The 22,816-nt window shown below is 36.5% G+C and overlaps 1 protein-coding gene across 4 annotated transcripts in view; it reads left to right on the plus strand.

The window, feature by feature from the left end:
- Nucleotides 1–22,378, plus strand: part of uckl1b (uridine-cytidine kinase 1-like 1b) — a 41,497-nt gene extending 19,119 nt beyond the window's left edge. For 2 of the 4 annotated variants that reach the window (XM_055187813.2, XM_055187815.2), the window contains exons 4-15: nucleotides 413–583; nucleotides 2,830–2,901; nucleotides 3,013–3,202; nucleotides 4,635–4,696; nucleotides 9,759–9,778; nucleotides 12,388–12,486; nucleotides 15,123–15,216; nucleotides 15,523–15,585; nucleotides 15,735–15,857; nucleotides 18,210–18,317; nucleotides 19,043–19,199; nucleotides 20,705–22,378. In XM_055187813.2, the coding sequence (XP_055043788.1) occupies nucleotides 413–583; nucleotides 2,830–2,901; nucleotides 3,013–3,202; nucleotides 4,635–4,696; nucleotides 9,759–9,778; nucleotides 12,388–12,486; nucleotides 15,123–15,216; nucleotides 15,523–15,585; nucleotides 15,735–15,857; nucleotides 18,210–18,317; nucleotides 19,043–19,199; nucleotides 20,705–20,784 (1,239 nt within the window). In that variant the 3' untranslated portion in view covers nucleotides 20,785–22,378. Of the gene's footprint in view, nucleotides 1–412; nucleotides 584–2,829; nucleotides 2,902–3,012; nucleotides 3,203–4,634; nucleotides 4,697–6,584; nucleotides 6,602–9,758; nucleotides 9,779–12,387; nucleotides 12,487–15,122; nucleotides 15,217–15,522; nucleotides 15,586–15,734; nucleotides 15,858–18,209; nucleotides 18,318–19,042; nucleotides 19,200–20,704 lie in introns of all 4 variants that reach the window. The other 2 variants (XM_055187814.2, XM_055187816.2) reach the window with 1 other exon arrangement.
- Nucleotides 22,379–22,816: the final 438 nt, after the last annotated feature.

A 22,816-nucleotide genomic window follows, 5' to 3' on the forward strand; every position in this document is an offset into this window, starting at 1 on the left:
ATTAACCAGCGAGTGCGTTGTTTCCGCACCCTGGCATGCAGGAAATTTTATGCAGGATTGATGCCATCTGTTTTAAGAAGGTTGCGGTTGTGACAGTGTTGCCCTTAGAATTAATCAGCTTCTTTTTGTCCACCAATCAAGTGGCTTGTAATAAATGAGTATAAAATGAACAATTAAATAAATAAATAGAGTAAACTATTGCCCCACTCCCCCATACTATCATGTATCGGCGATCTCACAGGCTGACGATAAGCAATCTCACTATTGGGCATATCTCCCATCATTAACGTACACTCCCACAAATTTTATCCTGTGCATACAAATCTTTTTGCTGTCATTTTAGCTTCATATACTGTACTGAAGTCAGCTGTGTAACCTTGGACCCTGTCTTTTCTGATGTCATTCTTACAAGGTTCTGACACCCGAACAACAGCTGGTGGCTGCTAATAATGATTACAATTTTGACCATCCAGACGCCTTTGATTTCACCCTGCTGGTGGACACACTCCACAAACTCAAGCAGGGGAAAAGTGTTAAGATCCCTGTGTATGACTTTACCATTCATGGACGACAGAAAGAATGGGTTAGTAAATACACACACACGCACACGCACACACACGTAGCAGATGTGCATGCAGATGCATTTACAGTATTTGTAAATTTACATCAGATAGTTTTGATGGCAACATAGGTTTGGTTTAATGTAATAATTTTTACTCCTCTTGGCTTTTAAATTGTAAAGTATTGGTTAGGTATATTATGTTTATTATGTGTATGTATATTGTCAGTGATGAAGTTGAGTAAAACTGTATTATAATGACGTAAATGCGGGCGGCGCCATCTTTGAGCTCATATGGGTAAAACTTCTGGTGAGCCACTAAAGCTAATAGTAGACCTATTGCGAGGGATACGAGTCTGCCGTTTTGACTGGCATTTTAATGCTTATTATGAAATCCAGGAAGACCGGCATAACTTGTGCAGTTACAGGTTGCCATAATAGCAGATACAAACACAGTAAATCTCTACAAAATATTTGTTTTAACTATAATACACACACAAGAACTGAATGTGTATGTGGCGCACGTGCATCTATTAAAGGAATAGTCTACTCATTTTCAATATTAAAATATGTTATTACCTTAACTAAGAACTGTTGATACATCCCTCTATCATCTGTGTGCGTGCACGTAAGCGCTGGACCGCGCTGCGACGCTTCGATAGCATTTAGCTTAGCCCCATTCATTCAATTGTACCATTTAGAGATAAAATTAGAAGTGACCAAACACATCAACGTTTTTCCTATTTAAGACGAGTAGTTATACAAGCAAGTTTGGTGGTACAAAACAAAACGTAGCGCCCTTCCAAGCGGATTCAAAAGAGGAATCACATTCCATGGCGCAATAGCACCCTTGGGAGTACTTCGACTCGCCTGAAAAGTCCGCTCCCCTTCTCACTCTCATAATGGGAGAGGGAGGGTGTTACTGCGCCGAGTCGAAGTACTCACAAAAGTGCTATTACGCCATAACATATAGTTCCTCTTTTAAATCCGCTTAGAAAAGCGCTACATATTATTTTGTACCACCAAACTTGCTCATATAACTACTCGTCTTAAATAGGAAAAACGTTGATGTGTTTGGTCACTTCTAACTTTATCTCTAAATGGTACCATTGAATGAATGGGGCTAAGCTAAATGCTATCGAAGCGTCGCAGCGTGCTCCAGCGCTTACGTGCACGCACACACATGATAGAGGGATGTATCAACAATTCTTAGTTAAGGTAATAACATATTTTAATATTGAAAATGAGTAGACTATTCCTTTAACTGTATCCACACATCCATCCAGTAAAACCTTTCATAGAAACTGACAGTGAACAAAAAAAAAACAAAAATTATTCAAAAACAACTAATATTATGCTGATAAAAATATGCTGATTTATTTATTCTGCTATATATTATTACAAAAATGAGATTACAGTACACACTATATAGCCTACGATATAAACTGCTCCGTGATGTGTTTGCACATAACGTTACTTTTGTTATGTTTTGAATGATTTTTTTTAAATAAGCAAATAATTTCATAAGCTTATGTCTTATCTACTGCATAATGATATTTCCATAAAACAAAAACAATACTGAAAACATGTAATAGTAGTTTAATATGTTTATTATGGTTTGCAAACACCACAAGATGCAAACAGCTGCAGGAGGCAAAGGGTCTGAAAGGATTTATTTTGGTAAGATAGGTACGCGATATGTTTGTATTAAGATGGATTCAGATATTCTACTTTGATGAAACATTGTGTTGCTTATGAAATTTGTATTTGTTTACGGATTAGTGTAACGATATAGTTACTACGTCTACACAACTGAAAGTGTGCTTTAACTAATTCTGATGTAAACCAGTTCTTTATGTTGGTTATTTTGGTAATGTTATTCACTTTGTACTGCAAAGTTTTCTCACTGGTGAATGAGACATGAGATGTGACCGTCTGATCTGTGCATGTTTTGTGTTTTAAAAGAGCCGTGACTTTGGATGGCGATTTGAATGGAGGGTGGGATCGTGATTTCATTGCTAGTCGGCTACCGTTAGCATTTTTCAAAATGTGATACCCTACCTTTAATTGAAAACAGCACTGACATATCTTAAAGTATAATATAATATAAATGTTTTGTCTCGAGATGCATACCAGTATTATTTTTTGTAAGGTATGTTTATAAAAACTACTTAAATGTCCTAAGGCCTAGTCATGGATTAATCTAAAACCTGTCCAGAAAACTGCCCCTAAAAGGAGTAATATTGAGTTTTTGTCTTTTATCTTTCTAGAAAACCGTCTATGGTGCCAGTGTCATTATATTTGAAGGAATTATGTCTTTTGCAGATAAAGAGCTGCTGAAGGTAAAAATTATAATGAAAATCATCCTAATATGAAATATTTTCTGTATCTTTATCTGTCTTTTCGAAGGCATGATTTGGTTCATCATCTGTCTGTGATGATCTGTCTTCCAGCTGTTGGACATGAAGATCTTTGTGGACACAGATTCTGACATCCGTCTGGTACGGAGACTGAGGAGGGACATCACAGAACGAGGACGGGAAATTGAAGGGGTTATCAAGCAGTACAACAAGTTTGTGAAGCCAGCCTTTGAACAATACATTGAGCCTACCATGAGACTGGCAGACATCGTGGTGCCTCGTGGTGAGTGTCACCTTTCAACAATATAACATAACTTCGCTGCCCGATGAAACTCACGTTTGTCCAAAACGGTTACTTTTTAGGAAGTGTAAAAACACCGTATTTCAAAAGCAGTTGAATGTAGCGTTGTCATACTTAGTACGGCATCTTTACATGTAACCATATTCTTGCCACTGTAATGATATAATCCACATTTTACCAAAATTGAGTTTAAATGGACATATGTGCATATTTTACAGTAACGGTGGTCAATACGCGTTCTTCCAATCATTAATAAGAATGGCCAAGTCGCGTTTCATATTGACAGATGAATACGCTCAGTTTATTAAATAGCCTACTTCTTAGTTTATTAAATACGCTTAGTTCATTTAATATTAATTATACATTTATTCAATGTCTCTTGCAAACTATGAAGGGACAATGAATCAATACACTGACATGGTAATGCTAGACAGATACTTTGTTTGCACAGTCCTACCGCAATTTTGTCACTCCTAGACGTACGTCTGGCGTCAGGGGGGAACATTTACCTCAATGAAGGAAAGTCATTGTCTCACCAGGCTATGTTTATTCGGCTGAGCTTCGATGAAACTTCACGAGACCGGCGAGATGCTTTCACAGGGCTGGAGATATGCGGTGTGATTGACAGCTTTGACACCAAATGGATATACGTGAAAATCAGATGACATGATTTCACAACTTTTCAATGGCCATTTAGATATGTGAAGCATACTGTATATGGAAATTAACCAGGACATTCAATCCGTCGAAAAATCTCAAAATCGGCAAAATGGACATACGTGGTTTTCATCGGACAGCGACGATTATCTGGCCTGCAGAATTTTTTTATACATGCATGAAATCTGCTGATGCACAGAATGCACACTATGTTCTTCTGAATTAGCATATTAGATCGCCAGAATACCTTAACCCAACCAATAATCTATGTTAAATACGATAAGTGGTGTCAAGTTATCATCTTGAAAATAGAAATATGTATTTGCTTAAAGGGATAGTTTAGCCAAAAATGATATTTAAACCCATTATTTACTTACCATTAAGCCGTGAAATGATGGACATATGCATCTCGGATGGCTTGATGGTGAGTAAATCATGGGATTAATATCATAACTATACCTTTAAATATACTTCATTTTATTATTTTCAGAATATGTCTGGGATTGGTTCTGGTTGTCTTACTGGAAATATTGCAGTATGCAGTATTTTTTGTGAGGTTTTTGCCCAAAGTACAACAATTCACATACTGTGGATCAATAAAATATTAAGACAACTTTTATCAAAGGTAAACAATATCTGTTCTTGTTTTAGGATAACTATCATTAATCTTTTAATCCACTTGAAATGTTGAGAAGTGTAGAAACTGCACAATATGTTTACTGTACACATTTGTTTTTCTGTCCATTGTTTCCTGTAGGTGGGGGCAACATGGTGGCCATTGATCTTATAGTGCAGCATGTACACAGTCAGCTGGAGGAGGTAATAACAGAATTTACATTTTCATATTTAGAAGCAGGCAATACCGTATAGGTAAAATATATTTTGGATATGGAGGAAAGGCCAAATAAAAGATTTCATTTAATGATGCTTCCATGTATTTCAAGTGCACAATATCGCCCCCTTGTGGCTCAAATTATTGATCCATAAGCTTATAGTTTACCCAAAAATGAAAATTCTCTCATCATGTACTCACCCTTGTGTTGTTACAAACCTGTATAAATTTGTTTACATGAGAAGATATTTTGGGGAATGTTTGTAACCAAACCGATCACTATGGAAGTCAATGGGGCCTCTGATCGGTTTGGTTGCAAAAATTCCTCAAAATAACTATCTTCATATTCATCAGAACTGGGGATGCATATCAATTAATCGAGATTATACCACGGGTCTGTTGAATGCTGCATTCTGATTGGCTGAGAAATGTCCTATGGGTGTTGATTATTTTTCTGTAAACCGCACACCTAATTTTTCAAATGTCTTAAAAATAGGCACCAGAGCAATGTTTGTGGTAACCGTGGTATAAGCGGAATAATTGACTCCGGTCCTTTGAATTATTTGAAAATAATGCACACCTGCACTCCGCTTCGCGTCGTGCCGCATTACCACCTTGGTGTGCATTATTTTCTTATAATTCAATGGCCCGTCGTCAATTATTCCTTACTTAATCTATAGCAGAATAAAAGTTTTTGTTTACATCATATATGTGTGTGAACTGTGTATAATAATTATGTATATATAAATATGCACACATGCATGTATAATTTTAAGAAAAAAATATATTTATATATTAAGTATTTATATTTATATATAATATAAATTATACATAAATATACAAATGTATATACACATGTAAACATTGCTTAAATATATACATGCATGTGTGTGCATTTAGCTGTACAAAGTTATTATACACAGTACACACACATGTGTGATGTAGACAGGAGCTTTTATTCTGCTATAGATTAATCGCGATTAATTGATATGCATCCCTAATCAGAACAAAGAAATTTATACAGGTTTATAACAACATTTTTTTTTTTTCATTTTTGCGTGAACTATCCCTTTTAAAAGGCCTGCTTGTCACTTTAGCATGATAAAAGTTTTTACAGTATTTGTTTATAATTTCCAAAGAAAAAATGACCTTTAAAATATTATGATTTTATAGCAAAACATAAAATGATTCTGAAATGAAAAGTGAAATAATCACAAATATGTCATGTGAATTGTAGAAACACTGCATACATTTTGTTATTGATTACTATTTGTATTGTTTTGTGATTTGTTAGATATTATTCTTATTGTGTGATTGTCAAAAGAAGTGGATTTATAACGCTTGAGTGCATTTTGCATATGGAAATGCTTTGTGGTGTACTAATATATGACTAAAGTGTGCTTTTGTAGCACTAACTACTGTATTGAATTGAACTGCAAATAATGTACAGTTTAGGCCCACAGGGAATTTGCACCTACAGAGATTTCTGTCGAATTTAAACCCCATTCACAAATGTCTTTGCATGTTTGATTATTAAAATTTTGGTTTAGTAATGCTTTAGCTATTACAAGGTATCACATGAGATGTTGGCTCTAACAGATTTCACGTAGTTCCCATTCTAGCTGTTTTAAATGTTCGGAGTCATCCTGTTTTTAACAACTAATTGAATTCTGAAAGTATCATGTTAAATCCCATGTTAAAATTTATTCTACAAAATTTTGCAAAAATGCAGTTAAAGTCAGCAGATTCCTTTTGGGCCTCCTGGTTTTCTGTAATGCTGGTGTGACACATTTGGTTTGGCTTTGCCTCACTGCACATGAATTATTCTCTCCCCACATTCATTTCTCCTTCCTGTTCCTCTCACCGGTGACACAGCGTGAACTCAGCGTCAGGTAGAGTAGCTCAGCTCATCACTCTCTCACTTCCTGTCACTGTCACCGCTGGCATCCTCGGCAGAAGTTTCCCCTCAGTGCTGATCTAGAGTCAGGTTCTGAATTAGATCTGATAATGAGGGTTCATATAGCTGTAGTGCATTAAGTTGTGGGTTTGAATCCCAGGGAAAACTTTATAGCTTGAATGCACCGTAAGTCACTTTGGATAAAAGTGTCTGCCAAATGCATAAATGTAATGTAAATGGATAATGATATTGTTAATATTCAATAATGAGAACTCTGGCTTTGGATCAGTTCATTGGGGCAACTACTGTATCATTAAACTGTCCCCCATTGACATCATCTTTCTCCTGAGGCCTGCTGTACTTCCTGTAGTTATCAAAAGAGGGCGACGTCTCTGTTTTTTCTGCCAATGATGTTTCCACATGTGGACAGTAATATTTATAATGAAATATTGTAGTCCATAAAGGTAACAGGAAGTCAACATAAAAATTCTATTGCAAAATTAAGACAACCAATATTTTGACTTCATTCTGTGACTTCTGTGAAAATCTTGTGCTTTATTGTAAAAAATTGCAACATTTTCTTCTGGCAAAATACAATTCAAAATATTTTCTGGAATAAAATTGATCTTTAATTAAAGGAAATCTGACATGAAAAATACTCCAAATGCTCCAAATAAAAAGACATTAAAGGGATAATTCACCCCCAAATATAAATTAGGGTAAAGCTTTATTTTATATAAATATATATATTTAGTAAGTACATGTAGCTTGTGTACCAAGGACACTGTAAAATAAAGCGTTATTATATATATATAATATAAATACACACTAGGGAGGGGCACGAGTACTCGATTGCTCGAGTACTCGAACGTAACATTGATGATCAATCATGAAAACGATGATCATGTGGATTTATTTATTTATTTATTATGGATATGGTGGCATTTGGATGGCTGGTTAGCGTTACAAGGGCATCTGATAGTAAAGAGACTGGGTCTGGAGATGCGTGTTTGACGTCGTGTCGAGCTACGCAGACCGGCGTATGACATCAGTTTCCTTACTATGCGTGATTCAAAAACAAATGGCGCGGCAGCACTCGTAGACTAAAGCCTAATTTGTAGTTGTGCGTAAGTTCTACGCCGTAGGCTATCTGTAGCCTGTGCGTAGCCTGACGTGCACCTCGCAAAATTTTTAACAGCGCGTCAGTTCTACCCGGACTACTCCAGTCAGGTAAAAAAAACTGCGTCATAGGTATTTCCGTTTGCGACGGTGAAAACAAAGAATGGCCAAGTTGAGGAGTGATTTAACTCAAACTGCAACGAAAGTCACTGTTTATTTACTTCCATCATTGCTGGTCTTCTCAAATCATACACAACAAGTTGCTGTTTCTTCTTCGTTTGTGGGTTAACTTGCCAAGCTGCTTCTTCTTTGAAGGTCGCATTGCTACTGTGGTTACATGCGTGGATACTGCCTACCAGCGGTCCGCGCGTGTGTTTGCACGTCAACGCAGACGACGACGCAAAAGTATAAATGAAAACCGATGCGAATCCTACGCCGTAGGACCTACGCACAACTATAACGAGCCCTTAAGCGAGCACGCGCAATTTAAGGCCACGAGACCGAAAGTCCACATGAAGTGCGCCATTTGGGACAGGGCCAGTTTTGTCTATCGGCACAACCCTAGTCAGAGGTCACCCTTCTGCCTGACCTAAATTCTCCCCTTAAGACACAGTGTTTAAAATATAAATATTTTCTCACAAAAACCTATTTCTTCACTTAAGTAGACATATAATAACTGGATGGATTTGTTTTTAATTGGATAGATCTTTTTTTTAAGGGCACTATCCAATGCCATTATAAAGCTAAAAAGAGCCAGTTTTTTATTTAATATAAATGTGTTTGGGTGAAAGTCATATACACTTAGGTTGGCCTGAGAGAGAGAGAGAGTAAAATATGGGCTAATTTTCATTTTGGGGTGAACTATTTCCAAAACTAACCCGACTTTATAAGAGTTGCAAAAGGGCTAAACTTTATTATCATACCCATCATTACTGCTGTAGTGTTTGATGGAAACTCTCACTGATCAGTCCAGTAATGACTATGAGTGATGCATCATGGGATTGATGTGTCATGATGTGATCTGAGGTAATAGAGGAAGATAAATGCTGTGTGCTACAGGAGGTTTCCATGCATCAGACAGACACTCCCCCTGCATTCTGTGTCTAAAAATACACCACTGTCTTCCTTATCCTGACCTCTCTTTCTCTGCTTTCTCTTTCTCTCTCACTCGTCTCTGTAGCTATTGTTGAACACAGCGTCTTGCAAGTTTCTGTCTACTACAAAGAGTTTCATTTTTCCGTTGGGCTGCAGCGGATGAGCACGAGTGCGTGTTTGAGAGAGAGAGAGATTAGAAAGTACAGGTCCCTGACACAGGATGTAGTCGACCTTTGCGTCAGTAAATGAGAGGATGACAGATGCATCAGGACTAATACCAAACTAACAAATTAATAAATCTCACAAAAAATTGACTGATTTGCAAAGCTTGCAAACGCTTTAAGGGACAGTTTACCAAAAAATGTTTTACTTACTGTACTTATCATGTACAGTTCAGAGCCATGTGACTCTCATTCTTTAAAAAGAAATTGTGTTTTCCATACAATGTAAATTAATGATGTCACCCAATTCATAATAAGATACTTTGTATTAATTCTGCGTCCTCCGTGAATAACAGTTTAAATGACTATTATTCGTAGTGTTCCTGTAGCATTGCAACACAAATGTCACGGGTTCAATCCTAATTTTAGTGCACTTTGGATAAAAGCATAAATGCCAAATGCATAAATGTAATGTACTATGAAAAGCAAGCAAAACATGTCATATGGCTTTGGAACTACATGGTGATGTGTAAATAAATTTTTTTGGTGATCTGTTCCTTAAAAAAAATGTATTAGACCAAATAACATCAGCACTGGGTGAGCAGAACGTGTGTGTGTGTGTGTGTGTGTCTGTGTTCAGTGCGGTTTATTAGCTGTCACACTCCTAAAGTCATGTGATCACCCCAACGTCCTTCACCTGATGGCGTGACGTCTCTTCTTTTCTCCCTCTCTTCCTGTTGTCACTGTTTTTTTGTTTGTATGTCACGTTCCCCACAGAGAAAACTCCGCTGGGATATGTGAGATTTGCTTATGGTTTTTCGTTTGCTGTTGCATTGCAAACCGAAAGTAGAGCACAGTAGATGTTGGTGTGGTTTCTTAAAAGTGCAAATTAGTAGTAATTTCTTCAGCAGTCAATATTAATGCAAGACTAATGACATACTGTAAACCTTCTGCATGATTTTGTCAGAGTTTACACTGAGGTCAGAGTGCTGTGTGTGTGTGTTGGCAGGGTCTTTGATTTGACTGCTTGATTCATGGGATACCCAAAAAGACTGAGACTACACATAGCTTGTAAAACCTTTTAAGGAGCTGTTTACACGACAACATTTTGAACCGAAACCAGGACATTTTTTATGGTTTGACTGTTCGTTTGCCCAACAAAGGTGTTTTAGGGTCCTGTAAACATGAACTTTTGAAGGCGTTTTTAAAGTGCAAGTTTTTGATAACATGTAAACTGTGATACTGCGAATCTGCGAATGTGTAGGCATTGTCTGTTTAAAAAAAAACTGCTTGATGCTTTTGCCGTCTTGAAAAGTCGCTTCCTCATGAGGCATGAAGGCACCGCTGAGTAACTCATTCGGACAGACTTCATCTGCAGCGTAATGGAATTCTTGTTAAAAAAATTTAACTTTATTTACACTAAATTAGTGCTCCAGCTGCTTTTTTGGCACCATAATTTTTTTTTTAACTCGACCAATTACATTGCCCGGGCACGCCTACACATGGCATTGTGGGACAGGACGATAAAGGTATCTCAGGAGACAGGAAGTAAACCAGCATTTTAGAGATTTCGGACGTAGCCCATGTATTTGCACAGGTGTGTAGTGTTTTTTTACAAAGTAACGTCGCCATCTACTGGCCTGGCACACGTAATACAGTATTATAGTTGTGTTCGCCAAACTGTGTAAACGCAGATCTTTTTGACGGTATTGTCGTGTGTACAAATGATTTATTTTTAAACGCAAAGCAAAACCTATGCCGTTTTTACTATAGTGTTGTCGTGTAAACAAAGCTTAACTTGTCGTTTTTTTCTTTTGCTTTAATTTATTGCATAAAGTGGCTCCAAAATGAAGACATACCTACACTGTCAGGAAAATTTGTCCTTGGCTGTCACTGGGGCAGTACCCTTTATAAATGTACTATTTGGGTACATATTTGCATACATTTGTTACCAATATTATGTACCTTAGACGTATTAACATGTGAGGTACTAATAGGCACTCTTTGGTACCAATATGTACCTATGGGTTACTAATATGAACTCTTTACTTGCAATGGTGTACTTTTTTGAAAGGGTACAGCCCCATGACTGCTAGGGACCATTTTTTTCTGACAGCATAATAATGTGATCAAGACTAATCATTGTTCATCATGTTATCTTAAAGGGACACTCCACTTTTTTAAGAAGTATGCTCATTTTCCAGCTTCTCTAGAGTTAAGCATTTGATTTTTGCCGTTTTTAGGTCCATTCGGCTGATCTCCGGGTTTGGCGGTACCACTTTTGGCGTGGCTTGGCACGGTCCGTTGAATCCGATTGGACCATTAGCATTGCGCTCAAGAGTAAACCAAAGAGTTTCGATATTTTTCCTATTTGGAACTCATCGTGTACTAGGACTGACGGAGGATTGGAGGTTGTGATTTTCTACGCCAATGTGTCTGGGGGCTGTGCTCTCGTTCTGGCGTGGTAATCAAGGACTTTGCTGCCGTAACATGGCTGCAGGAGGTGCAATGATATTGCGCAGTGGCAAAAATGGTCCCCTTGGTTACTTTCAATAGCAGGGGACTATTTTCAGGCGCTGCAAAATATCATTGCGCCTCCTGCAGTCCTTGATTGTTGCGCCGGAGTGGGAGTGTGGTTCCTGGACACGTTGGCCTAGAGAGTCGCAACTTTTGGTTTTCCGTCGGTCTTGGTACACGATGTAGCTACAGTAGAGTCAAGTTTTGAATGGAAAAAATATCGAAACGCTTTGGTTGTTTTTGAGTGCGATGCTAATGGTCTAATCAGATTCAATGGATTATGCTAAGCTATGCTAAAAGTGCTGGCGCCGGACCCGGAGGGCAGCTGAATGGATTCCAAAACGGTAAAAATGTTAAAAGTGGAGTGTCCCTTTAAGTAAAGACATTTAAGGAAAAAGTGCTTGAACATTTTTTTGTGTTTTCAGAATTAATACAAAGTGTTAAATACAGAAAAAATGTGATAATCTCACGTCAAATGATATCATACTTGGAAGCAGCAGCTAAAGCTTTTCTTAATTTGATATTCTCAATGGAATGACATTCAGGCATTCAAGTGTCTAAATTCATTTTTGGGCCACTATAAATCTGTTTTAAGACTAAACATAAGCTTTTAGACTGCCAGACTTTTCATTTGGAGATTGTAACCTTGGTTCTCTGTTACATTATATAACTCGTTACTTTGTGCTTCTAAGTCTTTGCTTCTTGTTTCTTCTTTCATTCCAATAACATGTGTGATCAGTGTTTTCATTACTATAGTAAACGGTGTGTAAGCATGTGTCTAAGTCTACATTTTTGCCACATCTTTCAATGCACTTGTCAGTTTTTTATCGACATACTGGTTTGCTTACATCTTCCTGTCTGTCTGTTTAACTTGCGGTGATGGAAACAGGGCGGCTTTAGCTTCTGCCCATCAGGCTCAACCCCTCCCACAGACCCTCAGTGTTCTGGAGAGCACGCCGCAGGTCCGGGGCATGCACACCATTATCAGGTCAGAAACGCGCTTTTACCATGTTTTACCTAAGTGTTAATTGACAAACAACAAAGTTTTGACAAAACTCATATTGCTGAAAATCATGAATTTCAAAATTGGTCAATTCTGTTGCTGTTAAAGGGGTACCCAGATATCAAATTACATGATTTGCTCACCCTCAAGCAATACGAGATACATATGTCCATCATCTTTCAGATGAACACTTGTGGAGTTATTTTAGTAAATGTCCTTGCTTTTCCAGGCTTATAATGTGAGGAAGCGGGGAGCAACTTCTGACTTTAAACCCCTAAGGAGTGCACCCATCCTTCACAGAAGTAATCCACACGGCTCCAACGGGTTTATTTATTTATTTATATTGTTAAACAGGAAAGGATAAAACAATCGGGCCTGACTCCGTATAAAACTGGACTTAAATACCACACAAACTTCAAAACAAGACAACAACCATACAAACACAGATATCAAAATGACCCCATGATTTACTCGCCCTCAAGTAGGGCTATCACTTTTGAGAAAAATCAAATTCGAACGGATATCGAATATCATGCAATGTATTCGAATATATTTGAATATCTAGGGGCCCCCTGCGCATAAAAAAAACACCGTAATGGAGATTCCATCACAAATTTATAAACGGCAACAGTCATAAACGGGACTGTCTGGATATTCTTTTTTTACTTAATGTTTGAAACAGCAGGTTATCAACTTGTGAATAACAAGTTATATGAAAAAAAAAGATTCAGAACCTTTGCTAGTGTTCTGGAAGAATGAGTTGATTTGAGACCTGAATAAAGTGTTTTGGTAGTTGTAGTGCATTTTGAATGTGAAATGAACTGCTTTGCCAAGCTGAAAGTTTGTTAGGAGAACTGTGTGAAGAGTTTTGCAAAAGTGACCTAAGTATACAGAAATGTGTCCTAGCGTCTGTAAAAAACTATAATATAAAGTTTACATTGCGTTGTAAAAATGATGAAATTATCTTCATATATGCTATTTTCGTAATGCGAACGTATTAACACAAGCTTTTTATTTTGCTATAATATTTACACTATAAACAATCATTTGTCATTTTATATACAAACTACAATTCTACCTTGACATGCACATTAGGTTCATGTTGGTCCAATTTGATTCAGAGGACTCATTGGTTTGATGTATTAATTTTCATTGTAAGAAAATATTTATTTTAGATGCAATTTTGTAATATTTACAGCTTAAATTCTCGAATATATTTTAAAATCATTCCGCACAATTTTCCAAACAATTTCCACAGAAAAAGCAAAAAAGTCTGCAGAAGCCGGAGCCACGTCTTTCCTCTCTTGCGCACAGTTGCCATCGTCTGTCTCACTAGCAGCCTCCTTCCTATTACGAGATGTTACTGTAAAAAATGCGCTACACATGGCATTTTAAAAACTAGATGTTTTATTTTTAGTGCGAATACAGATATTTCTTGTCATTTTCGAATGCATATTCGAATATCGAATAAAAAGTGACAGCCTTACCCTCAAGCAATCCGAGATGCATATGTCCATCATCTTTCAGACGAACACATGTGGAGTTATTTTATTTTAAAATGGGTTAAAGGCGGGATGCATGCTAAAAAAACAGTTTGGAAAAGGGAGTCAGGCCTAATATCAAAACACACTTGTAGCCAATCAGCAGTAAGGGGCGTGTCTCCTAACCGACATCGTTGCCTGGGTTGCGCATGTGTGGGGTGGGTCTATCAAAAGAAGGTCCATAGTTTGTTTAGGTGATTTCAAATGTCAACATTGGCTTTCAGAGATCATGCACCCCGCCTTTAATAAAGGTCTTCTGCAGGTAGTTGATGCGATTTTGTAAAAAAAAATTATTTTAAACTTTATAAACTATAATAACTAGCTTCCGGTATTGACCCCATCTTGGACTCTCGCAACTCACACAAAAGTTTTCATGTAGAGAGCTTTTTGTTTTTTAATGGGGATGTTGTGCAGTGACTCTTATGAATTGCATGAGTTAACCAGTAGTTAGTTATAGCAGTTTATAAAGTTTAAATTATGGATATTTTTCGTACAAAATCACATAGTTTACCCACAAAAGACCTTTATGAACCCCTTGGATTTGTATGGATTACCTATGTGAAGGAATTATGCACTTTTTGGCTTCAAAGTCAGAAGTTGTTCCCTAATCCCTGTTTTCTCACATTATACGCTTGGAAAGACTCTAAATGTGTTCATCTGAAAGATGAACATAATGTGTATCGGATAAAATAATGGGATAATTTTGATATTTGGGTTGGGGTATCCCTTTAAACTCTATTATCAAGGTAGAGTAACAGTGTTGATATTATGTATCAGTACTGATAGTCATATACAGAGAGTAACACATAAGACTGTTAACACTGTTAATCTATATTGCTAACAGAGTTTGAAATTAATTGGAATTGATTTTCGCCTTTTTACAAAAAATATTATATTGATTTGGCAATGTATTTTATATGAATTTATGACAATGAGTACCAGATTCTTAAATAATAGATAATAAAAAATATAAAATAAACAGAAAAATAATGAACACCAAATGTACCTATAGACACCCACATATGTTACGTATACAAATGATGTGTTTATAACTGACTTTGTAACACGAATGTGTTGCAGGAATAAAGAGACCAGTCGAGACGAGTTCATCTTTTACTCCAAGAGGTTAATGCGGCTGCTTATCGAGAGAGCACTTTCATTCCTTCCATCTCAGGTGAGAAACGGGATCGTTGGGAAATCTTTACATCCGGCCCGCAACGGCACAATTTGCGCGTGGGCATCGAGATCTTGTCTTTGATATGGAAACTTGGCTAACTTGCCCCCCGCGATGGAAAATCAACAAACGCAACACGAGAGATTTTGTCTCAGCAGCACAACGACCTTTAGACTTAAAACAGAGCTTGCAGGAGAACGGTGGTGAAAGCGGTGTCGCTGGTTTTAATCAAAGGGGAAGATCAGTTTAATCTGATTTGCTCACTCGAGATCAGTTTGGTTTGACACAACATGTTTTGTGCCCCAGGTCCATATTGTTCAGACCCCGCAAGGAGAGGATTACGAGGGCAGAAACTTCCACGGGAAAGGGGTAAGCTTGGCTTTACATCTATTGGTTAAGCATAATCTAAATTGTTTTATTTTATTTGTTGAACAATGAGCCAGACAGAACAAGCAAAGTTTAGTACAAAAGGAAAGTCACACAGCCCAAAGGTGTTTTCTTCTGTTGTGCCGTCCCAGATTACAGGCGTGTCGATTCTCAGGGCGGGGGAAACCATGGAGCCCGCGCTTAGGGCCGTGTGCAAAGATGTCCGCATTGGCAAAATCCTCATCCAGACCAATCAGGACACTGGAGAGCCTGAGGTACCGCCCCTTTTCTACTGTTGCTACTTTTTTAAATGGACCAATCAGAACGAGAGCTAAATTTTGAAAAACTTTCCTTTTTAAAGAAGGAGCTAAGAAATTTGTTTAACCCGGAACCGTTCAAAAATATTTATTTAAAGGGATAGTTCACCCAAAAAAATGAAAATTCTGTAATGATTTATTCACCCTCATGTTGCACCTGTATTCTTTTTTTAACACAAAGGAAGATATTTTCAGCAATGTTTGTAACCGTTTCTGAGCACCATTGACTTCCATAGTAGTATTTAGTTTTCATAGTTTCCTACTATGGAAGTCAATGGTGCTTCTGTTTCTTGCTTTATTACAAATATCTAGGCCTGTCGTGATAATGACTATATTCAATTCAATTTTATTTCACAATACTTAATTGTTTCAAAGCAGCTTTACATTAATAGAAGCAGTAAAAGCACAGAAAAACGACAGATAGCACAACATAATACACGATAGCATAAGCAGTCAAATTTGCTGCGGCTATGACTCGACATTATAAGCGAGCGTATTGCTAATGTATCAACTTATCGAGCGATAGGTGAACATGATGTCAGTAGTTTTTAAATTACCATAGTGTTTACATGTGTGTTTGTTTGCAAAAAATGAATATCATTAGCATTTTAGATGATCGCTATTGTCTCTGTTATTTCTGCCTGCTGTGGACGCACGCGCACATGTTGACCCTGAGCTCCGCGTGCACACACACACACACACACACACACACAGAGAGAGAAAGAGAGCGGACACTAGCTGGCGACGAGAAAGCTAAGTTTTATGTTTTTACGGTGAATACATTTTGAAAGAATACATCCGACTGGAATTGGATTTAAAGCTAAGTTACATCCTGCATCTCCGACGTGAGGAGAGGAAATTAACGTAAACAAGCCAGCATCTCTACTCTGTTCAAAAACTGAGACAATGAAAAGAACTATACAAATAAAAAGTAATCTGAAACAATCATAACATCTAGTGTTTGGATCTGAGGTGTAGATATTATAAACGTGACTTGGCGTTATGGCGCATGCTAACAGATGCGATCAGAGTCGTCTAAAGCAATTAAACCTGTGAAGCTTGGAGTAATACTGAACAATCTTTCAGCTGTTTAAATTGAAATGCATATTTTATTATATTAATTTATGTTTTTAAATATTTAAAATATTGTTTTTTACATTCCAATTTCATATTAATATTTCATATTTTATCTTCGTATTCTTACAAATCAAAGTTGTGTTCTTAGAAAGGATGTTCTTGCATTATTATGCTATTTTATTGTCATATTGTGACATAAAATGGTCTTAAAAAGACGATACTATCAACTATCGCCATTATTTCTGGGGCAATTATAGTTCATATTAAAATGAAAATTCTGTCATCATTTACTCATCCTCATGTTGTTCTAAACCTGCATTCATTTATTTTTTCTGATGAACACAAAAGAAGATATTTTGAGATATGATGGTAAACAGATAGCAGTAAGTGACCATTGACTTCCATAGTAGGAATAAAAAATATGATGGAATTTAATGTGTACCGTCAAATGTGTGCTTACCATCATTTATCCAAATATTTTATTCATCATTTATCACAATACTTCCAAAATATTTTTTTCCTACTATTGAAGTCAATGGCCACTTACTGCTGTGTGTTTACCATCATTTCTGAAAATATCTTCTTTTGTGTTCATCAGAAAAAATAAATTCATACAGGTTTAGAACAACATGACGATGAGTAAATGATGACAGAATTTTCATTTTTGGGTGAACTATACCTTAAATGCAGTATTTTGTGGCGTTTGTACAGTTTTACAGGATAGTTCACTTAAAAATGAAAATTCTGTCATCATTTACTCCCCCTCATGTTGTTGTAAACCTGTATGAACTTATTTTTTCTGATGAACACAAAAGAAGATATTTTAATAAACGATGGTAAGCACACAGTTGATGGTACCCATTGAATTCCATCATATTTGTTTCTCCTCCTATGAAAGTCAATGGTTACCATTAGCTGTGTGCTTACCATCATTTATTAAAATATCTTCTTTTGTGTTCTTCAGAAAAAATATATTCGTACAGGTTTTAAAAAACACGAGGGGAAGTAAATGATGACAGAATTTTCATTTTTGGGTGAACGATCACTTTAAAGTTAGGCGCTTTTTATTTATTTATTTATTTAAATATAATACATTTACCTGTTTTTTAGTTTAGTTTTTTGTCACGCGTTCTGTTTATGATTGATCAGTTTTAATTGTACTATTGCTGCATATGCATGATGCTTTCAAAGTCGCATTATTTCATTGCATCGCCATGTGTTTTTCTCATCCAGCTGCACTACTTGCGTCTCCCCAAAGACATCAGTGAAGATCACGTGATTCTGATGGACTGCACCGTGTCCACCGGAGCTGCAGCCATGATGGCCATAAGAGTTTTACTTGTAAGCATGCATTAACATCTTCAGTCATCTAATACAATTCATAGTGTGCAGTGGCACAGGCACACACGCCTACCCAAACACCACATGTAGAGCAGCCCAGTTTGTTTGTCTGTGTGGAGGCGTAGCAGTGAAACCTCACTTTGTGACAGCGGCCGTACAGCATAACTTCACACATTATCACATATTCAGTACTGGGTTTATGCTAGTGTCTTTCCTGTTAGGGGCACTTCAGGCTTTTAGATGATAAAATATCTTTATAATATTTGAATAATTTTAGTTGCAAACATGGTCACGTAGGGTTTTTTTACCTTCACACATGTGATATTTTTATCTAATAGGGTTTTCACTGACACTGATGTTTCCATTGTAACCAAGTACACTAAACTCAATGTTATTTGTTACCAAATTAGTTGTGGTGGAAAAATAATGCCACAACCGAAAGACTATTTGAATTGCATTTTATCTTTAAATCAAGTTTTGTTGAGCTGGAAAATAAGCCTTTTTCAAAAAAGTGGAATGTCCCTTTAAAGTTCGATATCAGTCATGGATTTCACATTGATTTTAATTTTTGACATGACCTTAGTCAATATCAAGGTTATATTGTCACACGTTGTTCTTTACATTATGTAGGATGATTTTATGTAGAAAACATTAAAACAATGCTGGATTTTAACAGGCAGGGTCACATAGACTAACCTAATGGTTATGTGTGTGTGTGTCTATAGGATCATGACGTTCAGGAGGAGAAGATCCTGCTGGTGTCTCTGCTCATGGCGGAGATGGGTGTTCATTCAGTGGCCTACGCCTTCCCTCAGGTCAAAATAATCACCACTGCAGTCGACAAGCAGGTCAACCACCTCTTTCACATCATACCCGGCATAGGTGAGTTACTGACCCCAATAAGCCTTATTCAGTCCGCCGCCATGTTGATTCCAAACCGAGGCTGTGAGGGATGGACCTCCAAAGAGTGCGCAGGATGCCATCAAAACACAGAAAATACATCGTTTTACAAATTTCCACATAACAAAGAACCTCAGAAAACGTGCATTGTTAAAATTATTAAGGACATATGACATAATTTGAGATAAGAATAACGCATTGCATACATAATATCCCTTTTGGATAAATTTGCTAATCTTTACATGTTGTAAGCATGTTTACTTTTATAGATCAGTGGTTCTCAAACTGGGAACCGGCCCCCCTGGGGGGCCCTGAGATTGTGCTAGGGGGGCCCCAATTGAATGACATTTTATAAAAAAATATCATTTTTTATAAATTCTGTGTAATTAAATTCAACAAAACATACTAAATAATACAATGTAGTGCTGTTGGTTAGTAGTCTTATTTTTCTGAGGTTTATAGTTTTGGAATGTTTTATGTTTTATATTTTCTTTGGGGGGCGCACGCCGAAAAAGTTTGAGAATCACTGGTATAGATCATAAGAGTATGTCTCATGTATTTTCTCTGTTATGGTTTTTTAAGACATGAACATTGACTTAATAATGTGTTATTGACTTCTCTGCAAAAAATACTTTCTTACTTAGTATTTTTGTCTTGTTTTCAGTAAGAAATATATAAAAATTAAATTAAGATACAAAATGGCCTAGGAAAATAAGTCTAGTTTTTATACAAAAAATATAAACTTTGAGTAAATTATTGCTTAAAACAAGCAAAAAATCTGCCAATGGAATAAGATTTTTTTTTTTAAATAAGTTTACTTTTTTCATTACCGAGCCCCTAAGGTGACATTGGAGTAAAAAAATCAAGCGTTTAGTTTCATGTGCTCGAGTGAAAGCTTCATGTGCAGAATTTTTTGTAAAAGTTTAGTTTCGCGTGCTAAACTAAACTTTATTTAATTTATTTAATTAAATAATATCCCATTAGGGGCTCCTAAAATGTTTCATAAACATTTAATTCAATAATTTTTTTCTTATTCAATTGGTAGATTTTTTGCTTGTTTTAAGCACAAATTCGCTTAAATTTTATATTTTTTGTCTAAAAACTAGCTTATTTTCCTAGGTCATTTTGCTCATCAATACATCTTAATTTAAGAATCTTTAGGTATTTTACTGAAAACAAGACAAAAATACTAAGTAAGAAAGTCATTTTTTTTGCAGTGCTGATAAAAGCTTTTTACTTGAAAGTTCGTTGTGCAAGTATTGTTAGAGTTAAAACCCAATAAGAACCCCCAAAATTGTGTACAAATGTTATTTAGTTAGTAATGAATGTTTTGATGGCTAATTAAGGAATCCCGGTACAAAAGAATCGGTTTAAAGCGCACGCTTTGGATGTCCATCCCTCACTCAATAAAACTCGCATGACTTTTCAAAGCACATGTTAAAATGTCAAGTACACATGTGTTTTATCAATTCTTTTTTTCTCGACAGGAAATTTTGGTGATCGTTATTTCGGCACGGATGCACCGCCGGATTGGAGTGACGATGACTTGGATGAGCCCAGCTACTGAGATCTCCTGCGCTCCTGTGTAACCTCCTTTGCAAAAACCACAATATCAGACCAAATCTGACCTGCTAGGAGCATGTAAAGGAGACGTGTCTGATATTTGTATATTTATAATCTTTTAAAATATTTTTATACTTTTTGGTTCTCCTAAGAGGGTTTTTATGTTTTGTTTTTAATAAAGAGGTTTATTTAATTTTATTTAACGTTCCCATAGTATGCCGTAAAGCACACAATCTGTTGTCTGCGCTTTTGAAATGTGTATTATTTTGGTGTATCAAAACATCTCTGGTTGTCATACAGTATGTCTTATTTTACTCTGTTGTTTCTTGCAGCAGTCAGGCTTTGTCAAGAGAGAAAAAATAAGTCTCAAAGCGTTGTTGCCTTTGCTACACACAAGCGTCGAGTTTCTTTGAAGGACCACTTCATCGGAAAAAATGTGTAGGCGTTGCTTACTTTTAATCTTTTTTTTCTCTCTCTTGCTTAACCTGCAGACGGCAGCTGACCAAACCACAGACTGTTAACAATTACATTTTCACAACAAAGTCTAGTAAATCATATACAACACCTTTTGGTAAAAGGTTATCAAATTAAGTTTTTCCCTAAATTTCAAACAAAATTGCATGATTTGTGAAGGTTTTGCAGTCTATTGAGAGATATTTATAATGCAGAATGAAGGATTTGAGCTTAAATGGCTGCATGGGCGCGATTAATCTAACCCAATCACGAGTAGTTATCACAGCCTTTGCTCTTCGTTGCTGAAGTGTTGACGAACGATTTTAGGTAAATTAAGTTGTGATAAACCTCATGTGGAATGAGAGTGACCTACATGTCTAGTTTTTTTTAAACCCTCAAAGTGGAACGTTTTGCGTCTGTCCATTGACTCTATAGCTGCTTTTACCATATACGGCTTCTGCTTGATGTTGGGAACATACAGTACAAAACTAGCGAACAGGAAATCTTATCGTCTAGCTTGGAATTTACGCCCAGGTAAATGTTTTCGATATCTGTTTTTATCATTGTACCCCGCCGAGCACTTTAAGACATTGCTGAACTGAAGGAAGTATTTATTATAGCATCAGTCTAAATGTCTGTGTGCACGCGTATCACTTTTAGTGTTTTCGTTATACAACCGTACAATTTATGATTGTAATAAACCAAAATTGTGCTGTTACCATGGATACAAGATGCAAGGTCCTGTTTCATAGTTGTTGCAAAAATGAAGAAATTAAATGTTGTTTTAAAGCAGTGGTTCTCAAACTGAGGGGCGGGCCCCCCTTGGGGGGCACCAGATTGTGCCGGGGACCCAGTTTTATGACATTTTATAAAATGCATTAATTTGTCATCAATTCTATGTAATTAAACCTCAGGAAAATAAGGCTACTTACCAACAACACTACATTATATGTTTAGTTTAATTCAAATTGTATGTTTGAGATTGTTTCATGGGTTGGGGGATGCAGCCTACACAAGGGAAGGGGGCAGCATGCCGAAAAGTTTGAGAAGCACTGTATTAAAGCGAGTGCGCTGAAGTCTGAAATGACAACGCTTAACAAATGAATTATTTTCACAGCAGGAATAAAAGTATGTGATGTATGAGATGTTGCCTGTTGTTATTACTCTGACTATCTGATATTTGGCTTTTTTTACATTTGCTGCTAACTTAATTTGATCCATTTTAATGGGGCTCTCAAATACTACAATAAATTTAACAGAAAATATTTGATGTTCATCCATTTATTGGTCAATATAGCCATGTTATCCGTATTTATCCTTTCCTTAAAGCTTTATGTAATGAAAATGGAAATCAAAGTTATACTTTTTAGGCTTTTTCCGAAATAGGCGTGGTTCTTTTTAATCGTCTGCATTTTCTGTATTAGCAATTGCAAGCTGACTTTTTTATTATGACAGTGGGCATACGCTCTTAAAAGATGCTTGGATATTATTTTAACTCGCTGTTTGGTCAAAAACGGACAAATCCAGCCTGTTGGGTTGTTTTAACCCATTGTTGGGTCAAATATAAACATTTTCTTGGTTGA

This window comes from Misgurnus anguillicaudatus, chromosome 13, assembly GCF_027580225.2.
Source record: "Misgurnus anguillicaudatus chromosome 13, ASM2758022v2, whole genome shotgun sequence".
Classification (NCBI taxonomy): Eukaryota; Metazoa; Chordata; class Actinopteri; order Cypriniformes; family Cobitidae; genus Misgurnus; species Misgurnus anguillicaudatus.